This window comes from Epargyreus clarus, unplaced genomic scaffold (assembly GCF_041222505.1).
Source record: "Epargyreus clarus isolate Ecla_fem2 unplaced genomic scaffold, WU_Ecla_fem_2.2 ptg000005l, whole genome shotgun sequence".
Lineage (NCBI taxonomy): Eukaryota > Metazoa > Arthropoda > Insecta > Lepidoptera > Hesperiidae > Epargyreus > Epargyreus clarus.
The window spans coordinates 13,800,922-13,828,858 of NW_027332213.1; the positions used below are offsets into that span (position 1 = coordinate 13,800,922).

A 27,937-nucleotide genomic window follows, 5' to 3' on the forward strand; every position below is an offset into this window, starting at 1 on the left:
ATATTTCTGGTGCTATTCTTAGAAAGTCATATTTTTTATATAATATAGAAGTAGCAAACCATACAGTCTACTTGATGGTGAGTGTCAACTGTAATCCTAGATGGAATTAGAATCCTACCTGAGATCGGCCACAGATGCGTTGGCACCCTTGAGAACTAAGTTGGATAAATCTCTCTTAACACACCTTTAACTCTTAACACTGGTGCTATTATTAGGTAGGAATAGATGTGACAGTGCCTTCAAAGTCGATCCACCTATCTATCACTTTTACACTGAGAAAATATATTTATAAAGTTATCGTGTAACTCATATATCCCTTCGATAATTTCAAAATACTATGACTATATTTTCGCCTCAGAAATAGTTATTTACGCACGGAAAGAATATAAATAAATTGCACAGCCAACATATTTTCCTAATATTGCATCGACAGACAAAAGTGTCACTCCAAAAAGTGTATCAAATAAAAACAATCTAAAAGTTTACAAGCTAAATATGGACGAAAAAAATATGCGAAGCGCTCAAACAAAATCAAGCCACGTTGTCCTACTCCAGTACACCATACCTAATTGACGTTTGCGAGTCATCATTCTGATATATAAAACTCAGCAATATGCGCTTTAGTTTTTAGGGTTCGGTATGTAAAGGGTAAAAACGGAACCCTATTTCTAAGCCTTTGATGTCTATTCGTCTGTCAGAGCTCTATCTCTTAAACCGTAATAAATAAACACTTGATTTTTTTACAGAATATGTATAAAGGTGGCTGCTGTAACAACAATTTCTGAACTAATAACTAAATTAAAAATAAACAGCTTGAAAATAAGTAGGGGGCGCCATACAAAAAACTGCTATATTTCGGAATTTTTCGCTTTGTCTAATGAACCTTAATAGATCGACATTTTAAATTTTCACAATTCATTTACTTTTATGGCTGCTATAATGATATATGAATATAAATAACTCCGTAAAATAACTTCCGTAAATAATCCGTAAAATAAATAACTTCCGTAACAACAAATTTTAAATATATTAAAATTTTAAATATATTTAAAATTTTAAATATATTTGACAAAATAAATAATAACCCTCAGTGTGAACGGAGTTTGACTCGCACTTGGTCAATTATTTTAACATTGCATATACATGAAACAAGGTCGCCCGCTCAATCAATCAGCTCAAAAAATGTCACTGAACCATTCAATCTGATTTGTTTTTGAACGTAAACTGAATTGATTTTTAATTGTTTTTAAAAATAGTACTGTTATGCTATGCTGTAAGATAAGCTTTGTAATCGCTTATGATCATCTTTTTGAGGGTCATATCCATTTTAATTTTAAACCAACCGATTGAGCTGAAATTTGACATATGTCAAAATCATCATATGTATGATTTGGATGTCAAAGATTGCGTAATTATCTTAGTGACGTCATTCTAAATTCAACATGGCGGACGCCCAAAGGCGCAAAATAGTGTTGTAAAAAATATAAGTAGAACTTATGTCCAAGCTTATGCTCATATCTCTATCAAAATATTATTGCAAGTATTTTAACACTTGAATTTAAAGCTGATTGACTGTTTTAAGAATCTCTCTCACGTAATAAAATATTATTCTGTATCAGCCATGTATCAGCATACAAGGTTCATGACACAAAACCATATAAGGAAGGTCTTCCGATGTTTAAATCTTGATAAAAGTGCAAGCGCCAGCAAGGTTAGCAGGATATCTTCTCTGTAGTATCCGGTTAATATACCTTATTGAGTAAAACACGTCGAAATAAAACTTCACCTTACTTTTAATTGCCTGAAATTTAAAATGATATTCTGTAATGGGACGATTCTTAAGGTACAATTACAACAAGTTCCAACTTAGTCCGCAATATTAGCAACATATCTGTGGTCAACCTTTGGTACACTCTAATCTTGTCGGGGATTGGTCATAAATATCCATGCCCTACTGCCACTCACCGTCAGGTGGACAGCATGTTCGTTTGCTACTTCGGTATGTATGCAATCATATATTACAGTCATCATTACAGTCTAAACTGGTAAGAGATAACAGTAAGTAAGATAAGTAAATTTGTATTTCCAAAATAATGAAAAATCTTTTACAGACGGATTTATAAAATCATATAAGTCAGAACTCCTCAAACAAAGTACTTTATCTCATCTCTAATCAAAAGTACCACGGTTAATCTTTGAATTTAATATATCACTGTAAAATCAGCTTTTGACATTATAAAATGATCAATAGCGTACTTGATGCATAAGACATTCGATTCAAATACAAATAACCTTGAATAATACCGATTGCATTATATTATACTCTTTTTCAAAATGTCAAACGTGTATTGTCTGATGTTTCAGTTTATGTACTCTCAATAAATATCATAAGGATTATACATACACTGCTACAATTTGATCAATAACGTGGATGACGGTAGGCTGACAACCTAAAAATAGGAAAAGTGCATATTTTTTGGTATTGGTAAATTTCAATAGCTTCATATGCAACGAAGTTACGGGGGGTCAAAAATGGGCCGAATTGCTTCGAGAAAAGAAGGCTACGGCCGTGCCGCTTCTTTTGGCTCGACTTGGAGGAGGCACTGCCGTGCCTCCAGATTTTTTTGTATGTATCCAATTGGGTCAAGTCTGGATGTAGCCTCACTTCATGTCTGTAACTAGCCAAAAAAAGGAAAATGTATCTTGAAGTCCTTAAGAATAAATCATTTCGATCTTCAGTATCACACCTGTCAACCTGAAGCCTACAACACTACCTATGCTGTAATAGGGTATATTATTATTGATTAATAATAAACATTAGTCATTTAGTGCTTATGTCAGCCGCTTACACATATCTCATTCATATGCATATAACACTGTAATGTTTCCTGCAACACCTTAAGTAAATTTCCTGATCTAATCTCACCGGCCAGTCATTAAGATTGGCTCTTCCTTGATCCTAAAACTGATATTAAATATCATTATGCGTATCATAAAGGATTTCATATACTTGCAAAATTATTTAACTAACACCAGACATTGTGTACGTATAATACTACATATTATATGTCTATTACATTACTATATAGTATGTAGTGGACACTCCACAGTAGTTCTATTTGTATAAACATTAATTGAACTATACAAATTGAGCACTTTAACTCATTTAGTTCTTGACTATTTAAAAAACCTTGATTCAGAAAGACACATATACATGTATGCCAAAATTACAAGTATCAAAACGTGCGTATTACAAACTAGTATCATTTCTATCCATTTCATAGTCGGCTGCCTCCATATCCTCACCATTGATACAGTAACCCATCGCACAATCCCTTTGTCCATTCTATTAGCCACCATTGTTCGAAAATATCCAGTGCATGAAAAGTGCTGATTTTTCAATGGCTCGGCTGCACTATCATCATAATTGGCAGCATTTGATTTGTTATTTATGTACTATGGAGAATACATTGTCCACAACGTGTATACTCGATTTTTTTTCTTTAATTAATACAGTTTTGTCTTAATGGGTCATCGGAATTATTCGCAAGCAATAAAGCAAGGTTAGATCATTTTAAAAGCAAGATAAATGTAATGTTTCAAATGATGACGTATTGTAAATCAGCAAAGCAAATCTCCATCTCACCTCCATTTCAAAACAATGAAGTTGATTTACGAGTAATACACGAAACAAAAGATTATGTCTTCACATGCTTCAAAACATTCCCAAAATGCGTAACAATCTAACCTTCATCTAAAATACAACTTAATTAAAGAAACAACAATAGAAGTTACAAGTAAAACCCACGAATATCAACTAATTTATCTTTTTGTTTCAGATTGGTCAAAAAAAATACCTTTGACTTACGAACAAATATATAATACCACATCGTACGCCCAACTTAGGCCTAGAAACAAGCCATATAATGCACCGCCAGTAAGATACAGCCCTTATAATTATAGAAATAGTCAATTAAACGACAGCTTCCCAGATACCAAAGGAAACCAATTAAATTATGCACGTAAATATAGTCAAGATGACAGAGTTAAACATCAACTTCTCGTGGGCTTCGCTCGAGATCCTTTCAGATTCTCCATTCCGGAAGCTGACTACTTGAAAGGAGTCAGGTGAGTTTCGTTAATGTCGTATTTCTGTCCTTTACTGGTAAATACGATAGAACTTCATTACATAATTGAGCAATATTATGTGAAAAATTAAAACATTATAACAAACAGATCTATTAAAGTGGTCTTCAGAATAAAGGCATGATTTGAAGATGATAATGAAGCTAAAATTAGTCCATCAATATTCAGGTAAACGAAATTTGCAAAGCTTATTCTGATTCGCATCTGTCACAAACAAGTAACATCATGACATCACATTACAGAGAGATAAGATCAGAACAATACACGAACAAGGACAACCGCGGCAAACGCGGTGTGGTCCACCTGTACAACATGTTGACCTGCGCCACCGGCTGCAACCCTGTCGCCTACAAGGGCTACGGCTGCTACTGTGGCTTCCTCGGCTCTGGAAGACCTGCTGATGGAATTGACAAGTAAGATATTATCATTCCTGTTCCATACGTTGTGCCGTTCTAGATGATATACCTTTTGAGGTTCGTAATACAATATCATCTGTCCATTTTTTACTATAACTCTTAAAGGTGTTTTTTTTTTGCCATCTAAAGGTACTCGTACTAAACAAGCTAATTTGTATGTTACAAGACAAATTTTGACAAATCTTTGTTATGTTTCTGCACCTGCGCACCATTGACGTAAATGGCAAGGTTAAGCAATATGTGAATTGTGAACTGATATAGTCCTACAAGCATAATAGTAATATTAGTAATATGGAAATATAGAGGAATTGATAATACTGTGTCTTGAGGTCTGAAGAAAATTCGACCAAAAACTTTTTGTATACATATAGGTGTACCTATATGTGTATTTTATAAACACTTGGTGCTTATTCAATTCCACAGTTGCTGTAAGATGCACGACGAATGTTACGAAGACATCCGCTGTCCCTTCTACACGGTCTACTTCCAGCCATATTACTGGAGCTGCTTCAACGGGCAGCCTCTGTGCGCGTTAGAAAACTACCAATCGCAACACAAGTACATTAATGGATGTGCGGGAAGACTTTGCGAATGTGATAGGCAATTCGCCATGTGTGTTAGGCGATACTCCTGTCCTAGAGGACGCCCGCTCTGTAGATCTTCGCCGTTGAGATTACTTCAAAATATACTAATGTTTTAATGATTAGGATAAATTTACTAGACAGATGTAATGGAATACAGTGAAGTAGACTAGTGATTTTTTTACTTGACATTTATGTTGTTTCTATATAGTAGAGAACGGTAGATTACTAGTCGAATACACCTTAAGTAGGGAATTTGAACAGCTTAATCTAGCGAAGTTACTGTGATAGGATTTTGATATGTTATAATGTATCTTTAAAGATAACGATGTTAAATTAGCAGAATTTAAGTGTAAGCACTTTGATCTTTTAAGATTACATTTTATGTAAACGACGTATTTTGTGCTAATACGTTTTATAGTACGTACGAGGAAAATATGGGAGAAGAGAAATGTTCTATGTTTAATGAATGCCTTAAAATAAAAATTTCAACATTTTTAGTATTAACTACGACACGACACCGATCTACGATACTACTTATTTGTTATCTGATTGTGTACGATAGGATTAATTTTTAACCTACTTCCAAAAAAAGAAAGGTATAATCGATAAGTAGAGTAATTTAAATAATAACCGACTTCCCAAAGAAGAAAGAAGTTATATGAATTTAAATTTTCAAAACCTGAGAAATATATCGATAAGTAGTGTAATATAAATAATTTTAGTTTAAATCAATCAACTTTGTATTTGGGAATGGTATGAAATTTTATGTTAATTTTACTCACCTTTTCCTATTAATTGTATAGTAATAATTATTTTTATTGGTTAAAACGAAATTACCTATAAATATTTTTTCGTAACTGTTTTCCATTTTAAAATATAAAAAAAAATCTTGTATTTCGATATTTTAGTTATTGATTTATAAGATAATTTATCTCTTATTATGGAAATATTCTTTTAACTCATTTTAAAAATCTTCTTTTAACTTTAGTACTTAACTACATACTTAGTACATTTTAACTAAGTTGAAATAACTTTTCACGAGATGGAAAATACCTCACCATTGTTGTAAATAATTATTTAAATTTACTTATGAATGTAGGTATCCTGTAAATATAAATGTAGATACTTTTATTTATGTTAGACAGCTTTTTGGTAATTCTAATAAATTATATTTTGATTATATTTAGTTTTCATTTCCTTTCCAAAAAAAGAAAAAGAGCGCATGGCGGGAAAAGTAAATGATGAGACGATGTATATACAGGGTGAATTTTTAAAACGGGCCTTCAGGGCCAAATCGGAAACTATAAGGATTAGCGAAAAATGCTGAAAGGAGTTACGAGGCCGATTTTGATAAAAACTAAAACTGCATCATTACTTTTTTAAAATAACTTTTTCCCTAACCGGGAATCGAACGAGTTCATTTTGAAAAAAAATGCACCCTCTATATTATTCCACTATCTGATAGTGTTGCTTATAAGGATCAAAATCTGGGAAGTAATGATAAATGACAAACTAAAGGAAAAGCCTCAATTTTAAGAAAATACATATTTTTTCATATTAATTTGGCATTTAACTTCCCGCCATTCATTAATTTAAACATTTCGTGTATTAACATTTTTTTTTGGCTCAATGTTTCTAATTATTCGAAATGGACGTTTTGTATCCCAATAATTTATATTTTTATGTCCGATTTAGCTAAGGTAATTTTTAGGACCAATAAAATAGATTTACTTGCTATGGGCGGAGTTTCGTTTAATACAGATGTAAAGTTGACAATTTGCGAGAATTACTTTTTAGAGTCAAATCCGAGTGATTACTAAAAAAATAAATATAGAAAATCATATTTAACGTTGAAACGAAGTTGTAAACAACAAACAATAAGAATTTACTATTTAATCAGTTATCTATTTTCATTAAAAAATAAATCCTAAAAACGGCGGTAACTTATTTGCCAAACTATTACTTTCTCATACTAAACCGTATGTCATAGTCATAACATCGAATAATTAGTTGATTAACCAAAAAATTCTTCAATGGTATGACTTATGTCTGTTTCTAAAGAATTATACATAAATCATTTGTTATGTATAATCCTTAAGGATTAGTATGCCAATGTATGGAAAAATACGTATTTTCTTCAAAATTTTCCTTTTCCTTTGATTTGTCACATAACATTACTTCCCAGAATTTGATCCTTATAAGCGACACTATCAGATAGTGGAATAATATAGAGGTGTCATTTTTTTTCAAAATGAACTCGTTCGATTCCCGGCTAAGGAAAAAAATATTTAAAAAAACTAATGATGCAGTTTTAGTTTTTATCAAAATCGGCCTCGTAACTCCTTTCAGCATTTTTCGCTAATCCTTATAGTTTCGGATTTGGCCCTGAAGGCCCGTTTTAAAAATTCACCCTGTATATGTTGTAATTGATTAAAACTAACTAAATGGATTTAAGTATCTCGTAAATAAGCAAAAAAGGATAAAAATCTTTTGAATGATGAAAAGACTCACCGATTAACATTTTTATAATAAAACACAAAAACTATTTAAGTAAAAACTATATACCTAAACCCATAGATTAGTAAAGATACTTCGCCGCCTTGAAATTGAATGAAGCCACAAATGGCTTATTATAATAAGTTCTTTTTTTGAATTCTTGACAAATAAAAACATTTTTAGAGAAAATTTACGAATAAATAACTAATACTGCGTAATTTTCATGATAATTAAATAATTTATAATCATAATTTCAAATATTTTAGGGACATTTTAGCACGGAGATTTTAGGAGACGTGGCAAAATTTTTTTACGCAACTGTTTCAAATCTCAAAACTGGGTACATTTTCTTGTTAGGAGTGAGTAATCTTTACTAATCTATGCCTAAACCTTATAAAAAAATTATTATGAAAAAAATGAACGTTATACAGCAAATTTCAGTTATTTTGTTTTATGTGACATTATTTTTTTTATTATTATGAATACCTGTTTAGTTATGCCAGTGCTGATTTTAAAATATGATAACTTTATTAAAATAATAATGAATTAAAAAAAAATATATAGATTTATTTATAGATTCTGATATTAAAATAAGAATGACATTTAAAAAATAAAATAAAATTCATTTAGGTATACTTAAGTAAATTAATTATAGTTTTCGTAGCCCCCATAGGATTAAGGAATATAAGTCAGATTTAATAAAAATATGCAAGGCCAGTCATCAAACGTAGCCAAGCATATCCACAAGATTCGAAATTAGAATCAGGTTAACATAACTTCAATTTCACGTTGATTAATTCCCTTACAAAAAAATATGCAAACGTGAAACGACCTCGTCTAAAAAAATATTATCAGTTAATGCGTGCTAAATCTTTTTTATTCTGTGCTATTGTTTTTAATTTTTAACAATAGAGGGTTTCAAAGCTAAATGTTAGATAAGTTAATTAAGTAATTCGTGGCTATCTTTACGAAGTTTTTTAATCTATTACTTCAATCATCTTGAGTTTTAATTTTATCTGTCTAATCAATGTCTATGTAATGATAACTGAGTTAATGTAAGTTTTGACCATGGGTCTTTATCTCCTCAATCCCTTCTTAAACTATACTCCTACTTATCTCAAAATTTGGTAAATATACTTAGATATTAAAAATAAAACAAATTTTATACCTCACGTTACTTACGCAACCTTTGTAAGCAGGTATAGATGTTTGTAGTTTATGAAGAGTGAGATGATAACCATCATAATTAACTCTGTAGCTAATGAGAAATGGAACCGTATGACGTCACGCCAACCATTGCGTCACAGTACCGACATGACGACAAAGTACTGTTGCAAAATAAGGTTTTGTCCACATGTATTATTAGTTTATTTTTCTCTTTTATAAGCAGTGTACGCAAGGAAACTTATATATGTACGTGTTTGTAATCGACTGTTTCAGGAATTACGTCTGTCTTATATTATTCAAGTGCAAATATATTTATTTGCAAGAACATGGGTACATTATCATCATCATTATAGTCGTAGAAACAGAGGGGGGTTTGTACTATCTCTTAACAACATAACATTTAGATGGATTTGTCGTCAAAAAAAAATAGTCCTCATACTTGAAGAATTTATTCTTTAAGGACAGCACCACATCCATGGCTGATCTCAGGTGGAAATACGTAACGATCATCCGATACATTCCATTGTTCAACTTGCCGAGGTCGTCGCATGATATTGTTCAGGTAGCTGCCCCCGTATGGTACAAACTTTGGTTCACATTTTTTAATAAGTAGGTACATGTTTTAATAAATATTTTCAAAGAAGGCAACCTAAATGCAATTATATCTATGCGTAGGTACGTAGCATATCACAACAACTTTGCTCTTAAACCCAATGTTAAAATTCGTAAGTCCCCCATGATTCATTAAGAAGCGCATTGCTGCTTTTAATTAAATTTTAAGTGTAATGAAGAATGATTCTTGCAAAAACACGGAACGTCACTTTGTACTTACCACAGTATTATAGTAACATCTATAAATATAATGTATTAGAAATTCACGTATTGTAGACTACTGTAGCCAACCGTAGGTAGGAACCAATTCTGTCTCTCATACATTCTGTGACTACATATGTCTTTGGTCAGCAGTGATTACTTGCCGTAGGGAATGCACGCTTTGTCCGTCCCTTTTATCTTACATAAAAAAATCAAGTTACATACGAGTTACGGTTGACTGGTGGCTCAACCTCTCCTATAACCAAAACAATTTAAAATTTGTTTTTATCAGTTTTTTTGTAAAAGGGAGATCTCCCGCTAGACGGAAGTGGCCATGCTCCGATAGTCTCACTTCGAAACGTGTGTCCAAGATATTGAGAAAGCTTCGATAGCGTGATTCACAATCGTGTAGCACCTTTGACGAGTTTTGATTAGACACCACATCTGTACCGCCATTTTTTTTTGTTTACGTTTTGGGAAACCTTCAAAAGGTACCCGACGACGTGGGAGCGACGCCGGGTTATGTGGGATTTTTACCGCACTAAAACCCCCCGGTGGCCGTCCTCAACGCTTGTTGGAGAACTCCGGGATCTCCGAGGGAACACAACCGGAGACCTCCAAGCGCGATGCCCCGATCGGGCTCTACCCTGGGGAGCACTTTTGGCTCCTCCCACACTACCTGGTGTTTACGACGGTATGCGACCACACATACCGTCGTCCTTCCCGGGGTTGCTTGCTGGACGGTTTGAGCTCCCACTCTTGCCGCCTGCAATCCCGGAAGCCCCCTTTTAGTCGCCTCTTACGACAGGCAACATCTGTACCGCCTAGTCATCACATACGATATAAAACGGACTACTTAATAGGAAGTAGTTACCGTCACCATTGGACATTTGCAATACTAATATAGTTACCAGTGATCGTCAGCATTGCAGAAGCGCTTTCTTTCACCTTTCTTAAAGAGTCCCATGTCATAGCGCTCCAGAAATACTTCAAAACCAAGTTTAGGTATACATATAATTTAAATAAAAAATATTATTTCCTTTAGTAGGAACCTTCATACCATACGAGTCATATTTTTTGCCAATCTCATCGCGTCGACCTCTGTACAAAATCAATTAGTTTCCAGTTATAAAACTGCAATTAACAAAAATTTACCCAGAATGGAAAATACGATCCAATCAATCAAAATGAGCAGTCTTAAGAGAACAGGTCTGCCTTTAAAGGTAACACATTATCTTTTAAAAAATCGAAACGATTATTATAGCGATTACGAGTAGTTTTTACTCGTGTTATTAAAAATAATTAATTACGGCAATTTTATAGACATGTAAATATTTTAATGTCCGAATTTCCTTTTTCTTGTATATTTTATTCGCGTACTGGCACACTGGACATGCTTGTCTCACGCGCAAACGATTTTGGGTTCAATCTCGATTAAAAACTTACTTGGTAATTTAGTGCAGATATATGTACGATTTGGGTTTTTGTAACATAGTATTGTGTTTGTTCTTTCATAATGTCCTTAAATGACCACAGTATGGTGTGTATAGGAAGTGTCGATTAAGCTATGTCTTTAATTTATAAAAAAGTGTACATGATTTGAAGAGGAACATTTTTTTTAACGGAATCTAGGTACCTAATAGAATGTTCGTCCCTGTAGTTCCGGGAGTAGAATAGGACTACGGTAGCTCCTGCCTGTCGTAAGACGCGACTAAAAGGGGGCTTCTGGGGTTGCGGGTGGCAAGAGTTGGAGCTCGAAGCGCCCGTCGGCGACCCCGGGAAGGACGGCTGTGTGTGTGGTCGCATACCGTCGCACACACCAGACGGTGTGGTGAGACTCCCATGGCGTCAGGTACCTTTTGAAGGTTTCCCCCTCGTAAAAAAAAGGTACCTAATAGAAGTCATTAAAATAGATACTAAATCGGCATTTCACTATCAACTGTGATTCCCATAGTGATTAACTATTAACTAAGTTCTATAACGTATTTCTTTCAGATGAAATCGCTACACGTCAGAATCTATGCGATTCTTATTATATTTGCAATAATAAGTAGCGTTATCACGAGCCCTTTGCCTGAAGATACCGACAAAGAATGCCCTCCGAAAAAACCCAAGTGCTACTATTGGCCTTACCCCGGTTACCCCTACTATTACTATCCATACGTTTACTATTATCCCATTTATTATATGTATCCTTATTACTACATTTACGGGTAGATCAATAAACCTATATAAATTATTTATTTTCTTTTTGTTTTTGTTTAAATTTTATTGCGGTTTAGCAGCCTGACGCAAGCAAGTAGAAGATTTTTTTTTATCAATGAGAATGTGTATTTATATCCAATTTTATTCGATCCATTTTAATCGAAATATAAATTAAATTCAGTTCATCCTGATAAAATCTGTCCTGCAAATACCACCATGTAAAAAGAAACATCGTCGTCGTTGATCCATTTCTGTCCCAATGCTGCGCATGATGTTCGAGCGAGAAGGATCTAGGCCATAGTCCACATAACATAAAAAAGTTGCCAGAACATTTTTAGAAGACTTAGACGAGTAAGAAGTTTCCTCACGATGTTTTCCTTCACCGTTTTTTTCCACCTGATGGTAAGTGGTTACTGCCTCCCATAGACATCTCTAATCAACCCCAGATAGAATTTGACGTTCCTACCTAAAGTGGACCACAGATGCGCCGCTACCCCTGAGGACTAAGCTGAAACTCTTTGGAAAAGTATGACTCCCTTGTGACACCCTTCAAACCAGAACACAGTACCCGTACCAGAACACTGTAAAATAGGTATGGCGGTGGTGCTGCCGTCGGAGTCGAACTACAAAGTGTTCTACCACCTTCGTTTTAAGCAAGTGATAAAATCTAACCACTAGGCTTTCCAACAATAAACATCTACAATGATTTTAATTTCGACATTACTGTTTCTCAACTCCACTTAAGTTTATCAGCAAATAGCTTCATTCGAACATTTTACGTTTTAATGCTAGTGCCAGTTCCTTTGAACCATAGACAAAGCTGCAGGTTTACAGAGCGCAGAACAAATACAAACACCATTGACACCATAAATGTTCGGTTATTCTTCAAGTAGGCATTTCAAAGGTATCGTCGTGCTGGCATTCGAAAGATAAAATATTTCGTAAGTTTGTTTAAGTAATAAACAAATGTGTAACCTACTCGATGGTGAATTACTGACTAAGGATGGTGAGTTACTATGGCTGCAGCCAACCCCAGAAACAATAGAATACGCCTTGAAGTTGGTCATAGGTGCGATGCTATATTGCCGAATAATTTGGAACTCCTCAAATAAATAGTGCACTACAAACTTCAAAGTTTTACCACGGAATTTTACACGTTCGTAATTTAGGCATTTTTTATGTTTTTAGACCTCCCGTCTACTTCCTTTATACATAGTTACACAAATAATATAAGTTACAATTAATTTATTTAAATTTGAAAACATTTAATCGCTTGTGTACACGACTGTACCATCCATTGAAAATACATAGAACTTATTTGTGAACATTGTCTAGATGAGCTTAGCTGTCGTTATGCAATGTCGAAACGTGAGTCCATCTGCATTCGCCGATAGCAGTGTAATTAGTAAAACTATGTGAAATAAGAGACCTTCTCATATATTTTATGTGATTTGTGTAATCACGAATCACGATGTTAGTTACATAGACAGTTAAATAATAAATCAAATAGTCGTGTATATGAGCATACGAGATAAACATAAATTAAAAAATGGTTTAAAAATAAACATATTGGCAAGTGTGAGTCCAACTGGAACACGGAAGGTTCCGTACATTCATATTTTTTAATACTCGTATTATTTCATTACTGACTGTCGTTAGCGACAGGCCGCGACGGTCAGGCCGGTCGTTAGTTAATAGCCACTGATAATAATCGACGGCCACCAGCACGAGAAGTGTATGTATTGTGGTAGTATTGCTTACTATCTTTTTTTTTTTTTGTTCACGAGGGGGAACCTTCAAAAGGTACCCGATGCCTTGGGAGCAACACAGGGTTATGTAGGACTCTTACCGCACTAAAACCCCCCCGGTGGCCGTCCTCAGCGCCGCGAAGAGACCGGGATCTCCAAAGGAACGCAACCGGAGTCCTCTTAGCGCATTGCCCCGTCGGGCTCCGCCCAGGTGAGCTTATCGCTCACCGCACCGTCTGGTGCGTACGACGGTATGCGACCACACATACCGCCGTCCTTCCCGGGGCCGTTGGCTGGGCGGTTCGAGCTCCCACTCTTGCCACCCACGACCTCAGAAGCCCCCTTTTAGTCGCCTCCTACGACAGGCAGGGGATACCGTAGCCCTATTCTTGTCCCGGAATTACAGGGATAATTAGCTTACTATCGCTCGTAAGTTACCTCTCTCGAAGTCACATTATAGTGATACAACAAGCCTTTAAATACTACAAAACACCTTACTATATACATTTCACAACTGAACATCAAAAGAAAATAAAACCAAAAGATACATATATATAATCCATGTATTAAAATCATTTACACATACATTTAGTCCCGCGATGCTTTACATATTTTTGTAGATTCTTATTATATAAGAAATGCTTATAGGAATTTAACGCCCCCAATTATGTTGACCGGCCTGCCTTTGTACTTCTTTGATATGTCACTCTCAATCTGAAAACAAAAAAGAAATATTAGGCATCTGAAAATATTTCTAGTAGACATAAAATTAGAATCATATAGGAATCTGTTTTACATACTCATAATATGAAATAATTCAATATACTTTGGTATTGAATTAGTCAAAATCCAATATAATTTTAGATTTCTGTATTATAACAACCTGTTTACCACTGTCATCAACAACCCATTACTGTCCCACTGCTGGGCACGGGTCTCTTCTCATAATGAGAAGGATTAGGCCAAAGTCCACCGCGCTGGCCAAGTGCGTATTGGTAGACTTCACATACCTTTGAGATTTTTTTTTTTTTAAAAATCGCTCAGGTATGCAGGTTTCCTCACGATGTTTTCCTTCACCGTTTAGCAAGTGATAATTAATTTCTAATACGCACATAACTTTGAAAAATCAGAGGTGCGTGCCTGGGATTTGAACCTCGGACCCCACGATCCGGGGGGTCCGAGGCCGAGTTTCTTAACCACTAGGCTATCACTGCTTACCACTGTACCATGGTCTTATTCTGTAGCAGTTATTTTAATTTGGACTTTTTCGAGCGCAAAGTTTATTAGGGCTGTTGCATACATACCCTAGTGGACTCCACTATAGTTAAGCCACTGAATATGTATGTTGCAGTCAAGAGTAGCTCAAGTAGACGTTCCATTAACAGCCTAGTTTTTTACTAAACAGTGACGTTCGGGTGTTTTCGGCGCCCCTAGTATGACGGCGCCCTGCTTAGATCCCTCTGATTTTGAGAGACGATTCATGCCCAGCACATAGATAAGTATAGATATCTCACCACCTTGTAATTGAAGGAAGCCATTAAATGGCTTAAACGGCTGACAAATATATCAGCCATTTAATGGCTGCCATGGTGTAATTTACGCAGAACAATGCCGACATGTGCAGTTGAGTGGTGCAAAAACACGAAATCGAAGAAAAAGTGCGGTGAAATATCGTTTCGTAGATAATTTAAAACCACATTTTTTAATTATTTTTCAAACATGAAAATAGATGACAGTGACAATTTCAATTGTCAAAACTGGTTACATTTTCTTGTTAGGAGTGAGTAATCTTTACTAATCTATGGCCCAGCAGTTGGATGGACTCACATCAGCCTGCAGCTCCTTCGTGCGAGCCACGAGCCGCACTAGCATCGGGCGCAGCGCCTCTGCCCGGGCGGCTGCAGCGGCACTGCGGGCCGCCTGCTGAGCTGCAGCTTGCGACAGCTTGCCGCTCAGCGACAGCTTCTGCTGCAATTGGGCTGTCAGCACGTCCACGTATCTGGAGGATTAAGTTATACACTATAGTATTATTATGCATATAAGGCATCATTTCGTAATCGACACTTCCATTTGGTGTTTATTACAATTTCATAATTGTAATTGCAATTATCTTACTTACTATCAAGTATTCATTTTGATCATTGACGACTTCAATTTAATTTACAAATACTTTGTTTGTCAATGTGTGTGCGGAAAGAGAGAAATAATTACGAAACATAAAAATACAACATTATACGAAAGGACACGTAACGTAACTTATTATATTATTTTAATCGGTTACAAAAGGACGAGCGTACAGTCCACAGGTAAGGGACTACTATAGCGCATGGACATCCGTAATGTGTACCTGACCTTGGCCATCTGCTACCCTTGAGGACTAAGTTGTAATGCTTCGAAAAAGTATGTCTGCCTAACCCTACTCTTCAAACCAGAACACAACACTTAACACTGCTGGCACCAAGCAGAAATAGTTGTGGCGATAATGCCGCCGGAGTCGAAACACAGAAGGTTCTACCAACATTACTCTCATATTTTTTCCAACAAACACGTCAAACAAAGTGTAACCTCCAAAAAGTATTTACCTGGGCGAATGCTTAACATTATGCAAATGCGCCAGCTCGGGCGCCGCCAACGCCGCTGCGTCCCGCACCGCTGTTAACATCGCGGCGAGCGCGGCGCCGCTCTCGCTCGGCAGCTGCTGCACCAACGTGAAGTTGCCGCTCTCCGCAGACACCTGCGTCTCGTACTGACGCATCTTGAGGAATGACTCCAGCTGAAACATGACGTCAGATTAAGTGCGATTGTTTGATGAAAGACGGGAGGGGGGTAGTTGCAGAACACTGACAGAAGCGTAACTTAAAACTCGAAGTTGTCAAATAAATAGAAAATAGGAATGAAGGGCAATAGAAGAAAAGATGATGTAAGAAAGGAGGATAGAAGGCATGAATAGAAGGCAATTTATCTACCTAGTGAGTAAACTACTTGTATAATCTAGAGCTTCTTGCTCAGGCAACCGACAACATCAGCAATTCTACCCACAGACTTAGGTCTGTAATTCCAGCTGTAGAACACTGACATGATTTGTTTAAAATGTGGTTTCATTAAGAAGAAACAAGAATGGGGTAAGCATTGTTTATAAAAAATCCTATATAGGCACGTCATAGAAAAATAAGGCTGATGGATATAACCAGCGTCCCAGATGGCAAATAAATATAATCTACGCTCCCAGGCAAATAAATAATTTACACCTGCGCCTCATCTTCCACCTCGAACGTTGCACCAGGGAGCGCTATGACATGGGGCTTTTCAAAAAAGGTGTAAAAAGAACTCTCCTCCAAAGCTCTGTCCAAATGACCATAGGCGACGGTGACTGCTTTCCATCAGGCAGCCCAACTGCCCCATTGTTTAGGTATAAATATAAAAAAAAGGTAACACTCACCTCCACCAGCTGGTCCAGGATCTGGTTCCTGGTGGAGGGGTTGTCGAGCAGCGTGAGAGCGTCGCGGCCGCGCGCCACGCCGCCGCCCACGCCCTGCTCCTCCACCACGATGCCGGACTCCTCCAGCGATATCGCCGCCACGTCCACTGATAGCCCCTGGGGTCAATAAAATAACATTAATATCGGTGTAAGGGGACATTTTCATTACAATACTTCTTTTCATTATTTTAGGTTAATAAGAACCTATTTAGTTGCTGGCGAGTAATCTAGCGGGAAAACCATATAAAAAGAAAGAATGATATTATATTGTTTAGAGAGTATATTGATGATAAGATGAGTATATTGATGATGATGATATTATATTGTCATAGGATAAATAGCCAGAGAAAATAAAGAATGAAGCTGTTATTGAATCTTTTATTATATTAAATAGTATTTCAGAAATAATCAGCCTATATAAGTGTAATCACAAGTAAATGTTTTATAATTTAACGTCGCACATCTATTTCTAACTAATAACAACAGTTTTAAACACTGCAGTATTTTTATTCCAAGGTTGTGGTAAGGGAAACTTTATGTAACCTCTCAACTTTGTCCCTCAGGTAGCATGTATGGAGCAGTAACATCTATGGCCGATCTCAAGTAAGACTCTCCAAACTCTTTGATAAATGCACCCATTATGTAGAATTTGAAAATGAAGGTAAAATAATCATTTAGAGAAAACAAAAGACAGCTTCTCTATTTCCGCATGCAAAGGAAGAAAAACACTTAAAAATCCACAGCTCAATGAAAAAATTATTTGCTGAAGACACTGTTTGGTTGTGGCTTTTTGAGTAGATGATGAAGATGTAGAAAAAAAAACGCAAAATATAATATAAAAAATATTAAGTTTAAACTCACAACGTCATCTGGAGCCACGTCGATGTTGCCCCAATCAATGTCAGCGACTGCATCACCCACACCAAAGTCGATATCGCCTGGCGCGTCGATAGAGCCGAAATCTATGGTGTTGTCGCCGAAATCTATCTGCAATTTAAATTGACACAATTATAACACAAAGTAATTAAGAACGAAATTGATATGAAAAAAATATTACATGTTAAAATAAATTTAAATGGTAAAGTTAATCAAATAAGTAGCGCTTTTTTTTAAACTAATTTGGATATGGTATATAGTTTAACATATTTAAATATATTACTAGAAATTCAACCGTTTGAAAAAATAGAAACATTTTTGAAGCTGATTACACTGCACGTATCGCATATTATATAATATAGTACATATAAATTTACATAGTCGTACAAAAAGAACCATATAATTATGTGACATCATAATACCTGGAGGGAACACTTTAAAAAACATTCGACACCATCACCCACTGCGTACTAATGAAACAACTATCAATACCTTTTAACGAACATACCATTATTTAAAACCAAACCACTAATAACAGATATATCTTACATACCTGATCCCCAGCTCCTCCCTCGTCATCTTCAAGCTCAATATGTATAGGGTCAGGTTCCACGCCAAGTGGGGGCTCACCGTACGCCCACTCATACACCGTAGTGTTCCCATGCTCCACCACATAGAGGAGCAGGGGTAACATCTCTGGTGCCTTTTCCCCAAGGATGTACTTTGTGAACGCTGAATACAGCTCTATGCCTGGACGTAATGGTGATAGAGACTTGCCAATCTGGAAATAATCAATAGTTACGGTAGGTATAGAAGTCCAATGAAATAGCCTATAATACCATATTTGCCAAAGGTACCAAAGGGGGTAAACATACATTACTATTACAAGATTGAAGTACCAAACAAGCGTGCAGTCCTTGTGGTGGTAATAAGACACTGACCCCCATGCATATCTCTCCATATAGACCAGAGCTGATCACGGCTGCATTGCCACTTCTGAGATCTGTGATGGTGACTTACAGGATATGTACAAGCACTGATTCATGCTAGAAACAGGTCTTTACTGACTAACTATCCTTTCTGGTTCTACCACCTGCAAAATGCATGTATAGCAAACTAAATGTAAATACCTACCTTATCATAGATTTCTGGTAACTCCTGCAGCCTCTCGACCAACTCCCTCTTGATCTTATCTCCCTTGATGCCCAGTTGCTTACATGATGACAGGAAATCTGATTTCGCTGAAGCTTCATTCTTTAACAGATCTGTATGTTTTTTCTCACATTCCTGAAAGAATTCAAAACTAAATATTGGTAGCTTACCAATGGTTATTCTATATCCAAATTTAAGAGTTACTAGATTGATTTGTTGGGACACATTCTACAGTGTATGTTATATAAATGCACAATTTTAAATAATAAAACATATTTCGTTTTTTTTTAATAAATGATGTGAACAGGCAGTAGACTGTATCTATTGGATGTTAAGAGATCACACAACCTTTTTTTTTTATAATATAAGAGTAGCAGACGAGCATGCAGTCCACCTGATGGTAAGTGGCTACTGCCGCCCATGGACATCTGTAATCAACCCCAGATAGAGATATTCCCACCTGTGGTCGGCCAAAGATACACTGCTACCCCTGAGGACTAAGCTGGAACGCCTCGGAAAAGTTTGTCTCCCTTACCACATCCTTTAAATCGGAACACAGCAGCGCATAACACTGCTGTTATTAGGTAGAAATAGGTGTGGCGGTGGTGCCGCCGGAGTCGAACGAACAAAGGGTTCTACCACCTTCGTATTTACATCCATAATGTACTCAAATTAGTATTGGAGTCCAACCATAGATCATTAACCCCTACATTTAATCAAAAATGAATACTGCAACTATTTACAATATATAAGGTGTAAATGAGTAAAACAGTAATGCAGTAAAACAACATATATAAATAATTTTACTTACGGCTTGAATCTGTTCCTCCTTTGCAATTTGTTTCTTTAGGCCTGGTATTTCATAGCTAATGTTTCTGACTAGCATTTGTGCGGCTTCAGCCAAGTACAAGTTTTCTTTTTCATAGCACTTCAATATATCCTGCCAGTCCTTCATTCTTTGTGAGCCATACCTCCCGAATAGGTTCTTTGTGTCTGCCTCTGTTTCTTTGAGTATTTCTATTATTTTGAGACAGTGGAAGTAGTTGATGTAGCTGCCGGATAACAATGCGGCGATGTCATTATGGACTGGCATGTCTTGAATGGCATTGTTAATCTTCTCTCTGACCGGTAGGACATTCTTCTGCCACTCTTTGCTCACATGGCGTCGGCTCACCAGCCAGTCTTGTAGCTTGCCTATGTTTATGTCTATGGGGATGTTGCTCTCCTGTAGAAACAATTTAAAATTTACCAATTTGAATTTTTTAAACACAATTCTTTAACATACATACCAAATAATAAATACATTCAAAATTAAGATTTAAAATTAGGGTGGCGATAGTGTTTTAACGGATAACGAGTATCGAATCTATTATTTTAAACATGTTAACAAAATTACTTTCAATTTCCGTTAAAAAATTACTTGTTATGTAGTATCAAATACAGTGAACCCTTATTGGCATGGTTAGTAATAAAGCTTATTTAGAACCTGCTTTTTTACCTTTACTCTTAGTATAGTTTAGTAAACATTTTTAGTAAAAAAAGCAATAAAGAAAGTCAGTATAGGAAACAGCTGTTTTACAATGTCCATAGCACAATAATAGACTTACATCCATTGTAGATGACTGTTTCGTATTACCGAACAAGAACTAATTCATTAATTACTACTTTGCTGTTTACTTAAGGATTTTTTTTATTGAAATTACACTAAAAATATTACGATTCAACGTGACGTGTCTAAACAAAATGCCGTCAACTGTATGTCAAAATAAAATTGTCAAATATGACATTCAAGAATTCTTCAGAATCGAAGATGCAGTAAATGCAAAACAATCAATCTGTTTTATTTAATTTAATTTTTATTTCATTAATATAATAGAACTTTGCTTTTCACAAATAGCTGTAGAAGATATTATTGTAATATACAAACGATTTTTTTACTACAAATCCGTATTATCACTCATTAAACTAAATTTACATAAGTACATACGTGTAATTCGAGTCTTTTAATAGTTCCATAATAATTATTTTATAATAACTTAATTAAATATGCAAATATTGTCATTGAAAAACAAATATGATTATATTTTTTATTTTATTTATGTTCTATGAGTAAATTGAAACGCTCTGCGCATTATCCCATGCTGTCAATTGACAGTTTGAATTTTGATGACGGAAAGAAAAAGGTTATACACAGAAAAAGAGGGAATAGGCTGATTATGATTAAATTATTGTTAAATATAAATTGAATTGTATCTAGCTGCTTAGTATTTTATTGTACAGTGTGTTTGATATTTGTTTGTAAAGTTTCGTGTTCAGTCTGATACTCGGTGACGGCAACGTGTCCTAGGTTAGGCCGTTGGGGAATCATGTTAGTGCAGTTGGCGTAACATGACTGAAAGAAAAATGTGCAAGTTCTATAATTTAAACGTGCCTGAACGACGATCTGGAGATGTTGGCGGGATTCAGAATCATGGTAACGAGGATGACGACGAGAGGAATATTGACAATCCGTTGGAGCCGTACGTGCCCCCACACCACCACAAGCTGGAGTACAGTTACTGGATGTGGTTCTCGCGGCGCCCGCCCGCCCGCGAGCTATCCGCTACCACCACTGGTTATGGTCAGGTGGGTAACAGTAACTCTATACCCCAAAAGCTGGTTATATTTATAGTCCACCAAAATGCAACATATCGTTATAGTCCAATGCTTTTGTTTATAAGTTGAATCATTGTTTTTATGTGATATGGTTCTGTTGATTAGAAAGCTTGTGATTTAGGCTCATAAGGCCTGAATTCTATTTATAACAATACAATTATTTATACTTTAATGATTGTGGAAGACCTTGTACTTGTTATCAAACATTATTTAGCACTTTTAAATTTTTGGCTTACCAATATCAATCTATAAATAAATAATAATTTTCCTTTCATGATTATTACTATATTTGTTTCTATATGTTAACAAATATGATTTATTTGTCTGTATTCAGTATATATATAATAAAATGTATATTACATACTATTGCATGTGTACTATGTTACACGCTTTGTTAAAATAATGAACATTACCTGTTAACGACCCGCGTGGCGGAGCTGCCACCATACCGATCTGACGCGCAAAGGGTCTTGCGTTCGATCCGCGTCCAGACAGATGTCTGAATGATGAATTTAGATTTCTGTTTCTGGGTCTGGGTGTTTGTGTATTTGTCTATGTGTGTGTCCATGGCACCCACAACATAGGGAATCCTAGTGTGGCTGTGTGGCTGTGAGTGTAGAAAGCGTTGTTATGTGATTCCTGGCACACATTAACATATTTTGTAACCAACTGTGAATTGAACAATAATCTTACATATTAAATGAAGTATATTAGAAAGAATATCTTGAAGGTTGTAGAAAGTTTAGTGTGTTGCCTCTGGAGACACAAAAATGATGGAATGTTTTATGCTTCGACTCTAGGGGCACTACTGACACACCTATTTTTGTCTAATAACGATGGTGTTAAGCTCATCTATGTATAAGGCCGCTCATACACTTTTATTGCACATGCTAAATTAGTCTTCAAAAGTCGTAATGAAAGTTGTCCATTGATGACAATGGTAACTTACCACCATGTAGATGCTCATTTACTACTTCCATCTTATAAAAATAGCTTTCTGTATTTTAATGCCCAAACTAAGAATGCATATGCCGTTATCTGTGTTTCCATGAGTTTCCATTTCATTCCCATCATTTCAGTTAGGTCAAAAATTATACCTGGAAACAGTATATCGGGGCAATAAAATAATGTCAATATAACATACAATGAGAAGAATCTTTAGTTAGAAACTCTCATATAGGGTTATACCTTCATTGATCACATTGTTATAGTCCGTGTTAAACTGCTAAACCGCTCTGAATATAGAAATAAATCGCATCACCACAGGAAATTCTATGACCGCACCTGCTCGCAATAACTTCAGAGTGGACTAGCTGTTTGGCACGGACTATACCTTTAGACAAATTTAGGTATGGCAATAGTGTTGCATACATACAAAAAATTGTTGTTATTTAATTGTTTTAAGACTTTCTAATGCTTTAGCTACTGCAACAAGTGTCGATATATTCTAACATTCCTTTTCTAACTATATTTGCTCCATGTGATGATATTAGAAGATACTGTTGGGTCAGGAACGCCCACAGTGTCTTTGGTACAAAAAGAGATTATGTTCATTTTTGTTCCAAAGCGATCATGTTCCATGGTCTTCTGCATGTGTTAATTTATGGGCCCTCTTATTAACAATATTTTATGCGGGATGTACTTATTAGGTGTATCATAAAATTGTTATAGTTATTACATTTTGGTTTTTGCTATTATGTATAAAGATTTTATATTCTGTAAATTTCCACTGTTATATAGAGCATCCTTTATTCTGTAAAGTGTATAATGTCAGTGGGAAGTGTCTGCATTACACATATTATCCATTATTATGTTATTTACATTGGTAAGCTGACTAAGACCTGACAATGAAGAGTGACAGTAATGTGGAACAACTTTTTTATAATATTGTTGTTGCATATGATCATGAAGTTCAGCCAATAGTATTACTGTAAATAGTACTGTAATCCAATGTGCCTATGTGTAATCAATCTCAGATAAGATTAGTCTACTGCTACAGATGTGTTGCAACTCCTGAGGACTAAGTTAGAATGTTTCTTATAAGTCTTCCATACAACACCCTTAAAACCAGAATACAATTCTTATCACTGCTGTTATAAGGCAGATATAGGTGTGTCGTTGGTGCCTCCCAAGTCAAACCTCAAAAATTTCTGCCACCATCAATCACGTCTTTTGTAAATGCAATCCTTTTACCATGTAGACACAATTACAGAAGCCAAGCATGTAGAAATGCACTATTTCTCCAAAAATATCAAGAAATAAGAGCAGCATTTTATAGTCCCAATTTACCTGCGGTACATAGACACTTAATTTACCTAATAGAAACTGTCTAAAAAATTATTTTCACAACTAGGAAAATAAAACATTTTGAACACATGAGAACTTTATATGTAAATAGTTTCAGTGAAAGAAGTAAAGTATATAATGCATTACCATTTCCAGTGCAGATATCAATATTATTATTGGCAGAAATTTAAACCTGCAACTGAAATCTGCCCATTAACAATTTTCCTGACATGTTATTCTATGTTCTGCATATGTGTAATTGCAGGCGCTTCGTCTGGTGGGTCGCGTGGCGTCGGTGGAGCAGTGGTGGGGGCTGTACACGCATCTCTCGCGACCCTCCGAACTACCGCCCCTCTCCGACTTGCACCTGTTCAAGCTGGGCATCAAGCCCATGTGGGAGGATCCCTCCAACGTCAACGGTGGGAAATGGGTGAGGGAATTATCGGTGTTTTAGCCAGTGTACTTGGTTTCATGTGTGCAATCTAGATTTTCTGTTAAAATGAAGCTGTAAGGTCCCCGTAATGTCTTAATTGTTAAGTGCAATGTATTATCCAGTTAACTCAAGACTTTTTATTATCTTATACTATAGGCAGACAATTTTGGGTATTGTGGAAAACAGGTCATTCAAATGGTCATTTTTTTTAAGTTAGCACAATAGATTTTTTTTTATTTATTTCCACTATCACTAGTTCGTACAATCTCCTTTTACTAGTTCCTACTTCATCTTCTGTACTACAATATGTACCCCCATCAAGTTAAACATTTTAGAAATAGAAATGTCCTGGTTTTTCAATGTTATGTGTATATCACAAGTTCATTATCATTATGTTCTATGAAGTCTACAAAGGACAATGCCCATGAAAGTATGGACCGCCGTCCAGAGTTGCATCAAATTGAAACTTGTTGTGGGCGATGTATAATTAACCAAATACTACCACCAATTATTATTTTTAGATCAGCACCGGGGTTCTGAAGTTATTTACCGAAATGTTACATAACCTCAAAATCGAAAATATCCGACGATAGATTGATGGTCGGTTTTAACTGATAGTAGGTATCTATAATGTAGTTCGATTATCATATTCTATTTACTTTTAAAGGTAGTAGGTAAAAAAACCTAAAATAATCCTAAAAACCTAAAATAATTAATTCCGAGTATAAAATACCGCCATTTTAATTTTTAAGAACAACAATCAACATTTCGTCTTATTTTATCTTAAATGGATTCCCCTGTTCAAAGGAAATATTCTGATCGACAAATTATGTAAAAAAATCAAAAAATAACTTTGATTTTGACGCATGAGAAAAATCAGTACCAAGAATGGGCATTCTCCTTTGCATGACAAAATTTGTTAGCTGTATGATTAATTAGTTGCTGAAAGATGATAGTAAAGTGAACATGTATGTTGTATGAATTACAGGTGGTGCGTCTCCGTAAGACGCAGACAGGGCGCGCATGGGAGGAGCTGTGCATGGCGATGCTGGGCGAGCAGTTCATGGTTGGTCCAGAGCTGTGCGGGGTTGTACTCTCTGTCCGCTTCCAGGTAACTACTGTTATAATATGTATACACAAATATTTAGATGCTAATACAATATTAAATATTATGACTAATAAAATAGTGAGCAGTGTACCATATATCATACCTAATCAGGTTTATTCCCTGATCAGATGGATGCTATCGAAATATTTAATATTTATATCTATTTAAGGTAGATCTTTTAGCGATTGTATAAAACTTAAAGTAAAAGGATAAATTGTCCTTGCGTAAAGCTAACTAGTGTAGGACCAGTTGTACACAGTCACTAACTCACTAATCAAATAAATCCTTATTTTCTGGGAATGTTCCCACTCTGTAATGAAGCAGTTTGGATTGATGATGATTGTGACCTATAATTACATTTTGACGACCCGCGTGGCGGAGCGGTCGCCATACCGGTCTGACGCGCAAAGGGTTCCGGGTTCGATCCCCGGCCAGACAGATATCTGAACGATAAATTTAGATATCTGTTCTGGGTCTGGGTGTTTGTGTCTTCATCTTTGTGTGTGTCCATGGCACCCACGATACAGGGAATCCTAGTGTGGGGCTGTGAGTGTAGAAAGCGTTTATAATAAACATTGTTCGTTACAGGAAGACCATCTGGCGGTGTGGCACCGGACAGCGGCGGACACGGCGGCGGCGGCGCGCGTGCGGGACGCGATGAGGCGCATCCTGCAGCTGCCCGCCGCCGTGCCCATCGAGTACAAGGTGCACGGCGACTGCCTGCGCGCCACCACCTCGCGCCACAACGACCACGAGGCCAACGACCGCGACCACCACCACCGGGACGGTCGCGACCACCGCGATAGTCGCGACCACCGCGACAGCCGCGAGCATCGGGACAGCCGCGAGCACCGTGACAGCCGCGAGATCCGCGAGAATCGTGACAGTCGCGAGATCCGCGAGAATCGTGACAGTCGCGAGAACCGTGACAGCCGCGAGAACCGCGAGAATCGTGACAGTCGTGAGAACCGTGACAGTCGCGAGAATCGTGACAGCCGCGAGCCCCGCGACAGTCGTGACCACCGCGATAGTCGTGACAGTCGCGAGAACCGCGAGAGCCGTGATAGTCGCACGTAGCGACACGCCCCGAACTACTGAGCTGTTCGATCCTCACTCACTTTTACGTATTTTAACTGTCAATTTTGATTCTCAATGTGTCAAGGAGCTGTACAAATATATTGTAAACAGTTTTAAGAATATTACCTAATAACTACTACTTATATTAGCTCGGATGATATATTTATTAAATTGCTACATATTTATTAGAAATTAAATTCCAAATTCTATGAAACTTGTGTGTAAACTAAATCTGTAATTGAAATACTTGTACCTGCCTGCCAGCTCCTTGCACAAATAGTGCAATACCCATGACAGAGTACCTTAAACTTACCTGGCTATAATGTTAACACATTTTAAAATTCTATAATTATTCAATGGACCATAGTATTATTTGAAATATAAACAGTATTTATAAGTTAAGTGTTACGAACAGACATCTTCAACCTTTTTAAATGTTGTGTAGATAACTCATATTGACTATTTGCATTAAAACCAGTGTGCTCTATTAGTATCTTTCAATTCCTTACAGGAATATAATTTTCCAACTAATACAGATTGTGTGTTGTATAAATATGTCGTGTTCTTATTGTGACAGTTTATTAATATTAATATAAGCAGCTGTTATAAGCCATTCTGGGCAAACAATAGTTCATAATTTACGATTTTGAAAACTAAAGTATGGTCTCAATGTATTAAGTAGTATCGATGTTTTTAAATGACTTTTATGGCAGCATTTCTATAGGCTTCACAGAATTTTAACTTTTTGAAAATATCTCGTTGTCGTATTAGATGAATTATTGTCTTTTAAAATCTGACACATACAGTGTAATAGTTGTAACTGGAAGAGCTTGATAATGTATTGATAGCTGATAAAATAAATGACGTTCCTTTTTACGTCGAAAGGATTAAAGATTTTGATGCACAAAAACATTTTGAGTGTGGTGAACTTAAATTATAAGTACGTGTCTTCCGCGGTAGAACTTGATTAGCACTGTACGTAAAACGGAACGTTACATTGCGTACTATCTGAAAAGTGGATGTTTTGAGATGCATTGTTAATTGTAAGGAAAATGAGTGAGATCGAACAGTAGCCAGTTCAACACCCCAGCGTACGTATCTCACAATGACAGCGTCCGATGTGTACATATAGTGTTCAAAAGCCCTAAGATCGATTAGCATGCGGGAACATTGTGAGATCCGATATGTTGCCATAACTCCCGCTGTTATCACCTTGTACAGTGAAAAGAACTGCATTACTGAGAAATAAAGTATCAGACTTTTCATACTTTCTACTTGCGTTTTCTTTGTGTTTACC

The 27,937-nt window shown here is 36.1% G+C and overlaps 3 protein-coding genes across 3 annotated transcripts in view; 2 read left to right on the plus strand and 1 right to left on the minus strand.

The window, feature by feature from the left end:
• The window catches only part of LOC140757779 (uncharacterized), a 28,032-nt gene extending 22,091 nt beyond the window's left edge, over window positions 1-5,941 (plus strand). The window contains exons 2-4 of the mRNA XM_073093650.1: window positions 3,840-4,128; window positions 4,389-4,559; window positions 4,986-5,941. Of these exons, the coding sequence (XP_072949751.1) occupies window positions 3,840-4,128; window positions 4,389-4,559; window positions 4,986-5,262 (737 nt within the window). The 3' untranslated portion in view covers window positions 5,263-5,941. The remainder of the gene's footprint in view (window positions 1-3,839; window positions 4,129-4,388; window positions 4,560-4,985) is intronic.
• Window positions 5,942-14,120: 8,179 nt separating this feature from the next.
• LOC140742345 (CDK5 regulatory subunit-associated protein 3) lies at window positions 14,121-20,841 on the minus strand. The gene is made up of 9 exons (XM_073073254.1): window positions 20,689-20,841; window positions 19,893-20,306; window positions 19,064-19,216; window positions 18,483-18,710; window positions 17,915-18,040; window positions 17,015-17,170; window positions 16,158-16,348; window positions 15,403-15,574; window positions 14,121-14,289 (listed from the first exon to the last, which is right to left on the minus strand). The coding sequence occupies exons 1-9, from the start codon at window positions 20,692-20,694 to the stop codon at window positions 14,218-14,220; spliced, it is 1,518 nt and encodes a 505-aa protein (XP_072929355.1). The 5' UTR covers window positions 20,695-20,841; the 3' UTR covers window positions 14,121-14,217.
• Window positions 20,842-21,212: 371 nt separating this feature from the next.
• Window positions 21,213-27,912, plus strand: eIF4EHP (eukaryotic translation initiation factor 4E homologous protein). Its single transcript, XM_073073255.1, has 5 exons — window positions 21,213-21,706; window positions 24,288-24,452; window positions 25,444-25,566; window positions 26,152-26,486; window positions 26,523-27,912. Exons 1-5 carry the CDS (start codon window positions 21,470-21,472, stop codon window positions 26,638-26,640), a joined length of 978 nt encoding a protein of 325 aa, XP_072929356.1. The 5' UTR covers window positions 21,213-21,469; the 3' UTR covers window positions 26,641-27,912.
• The last annotated feature ends 25 nt before the right edge of the window (window positions 27,913-27,937 follow it).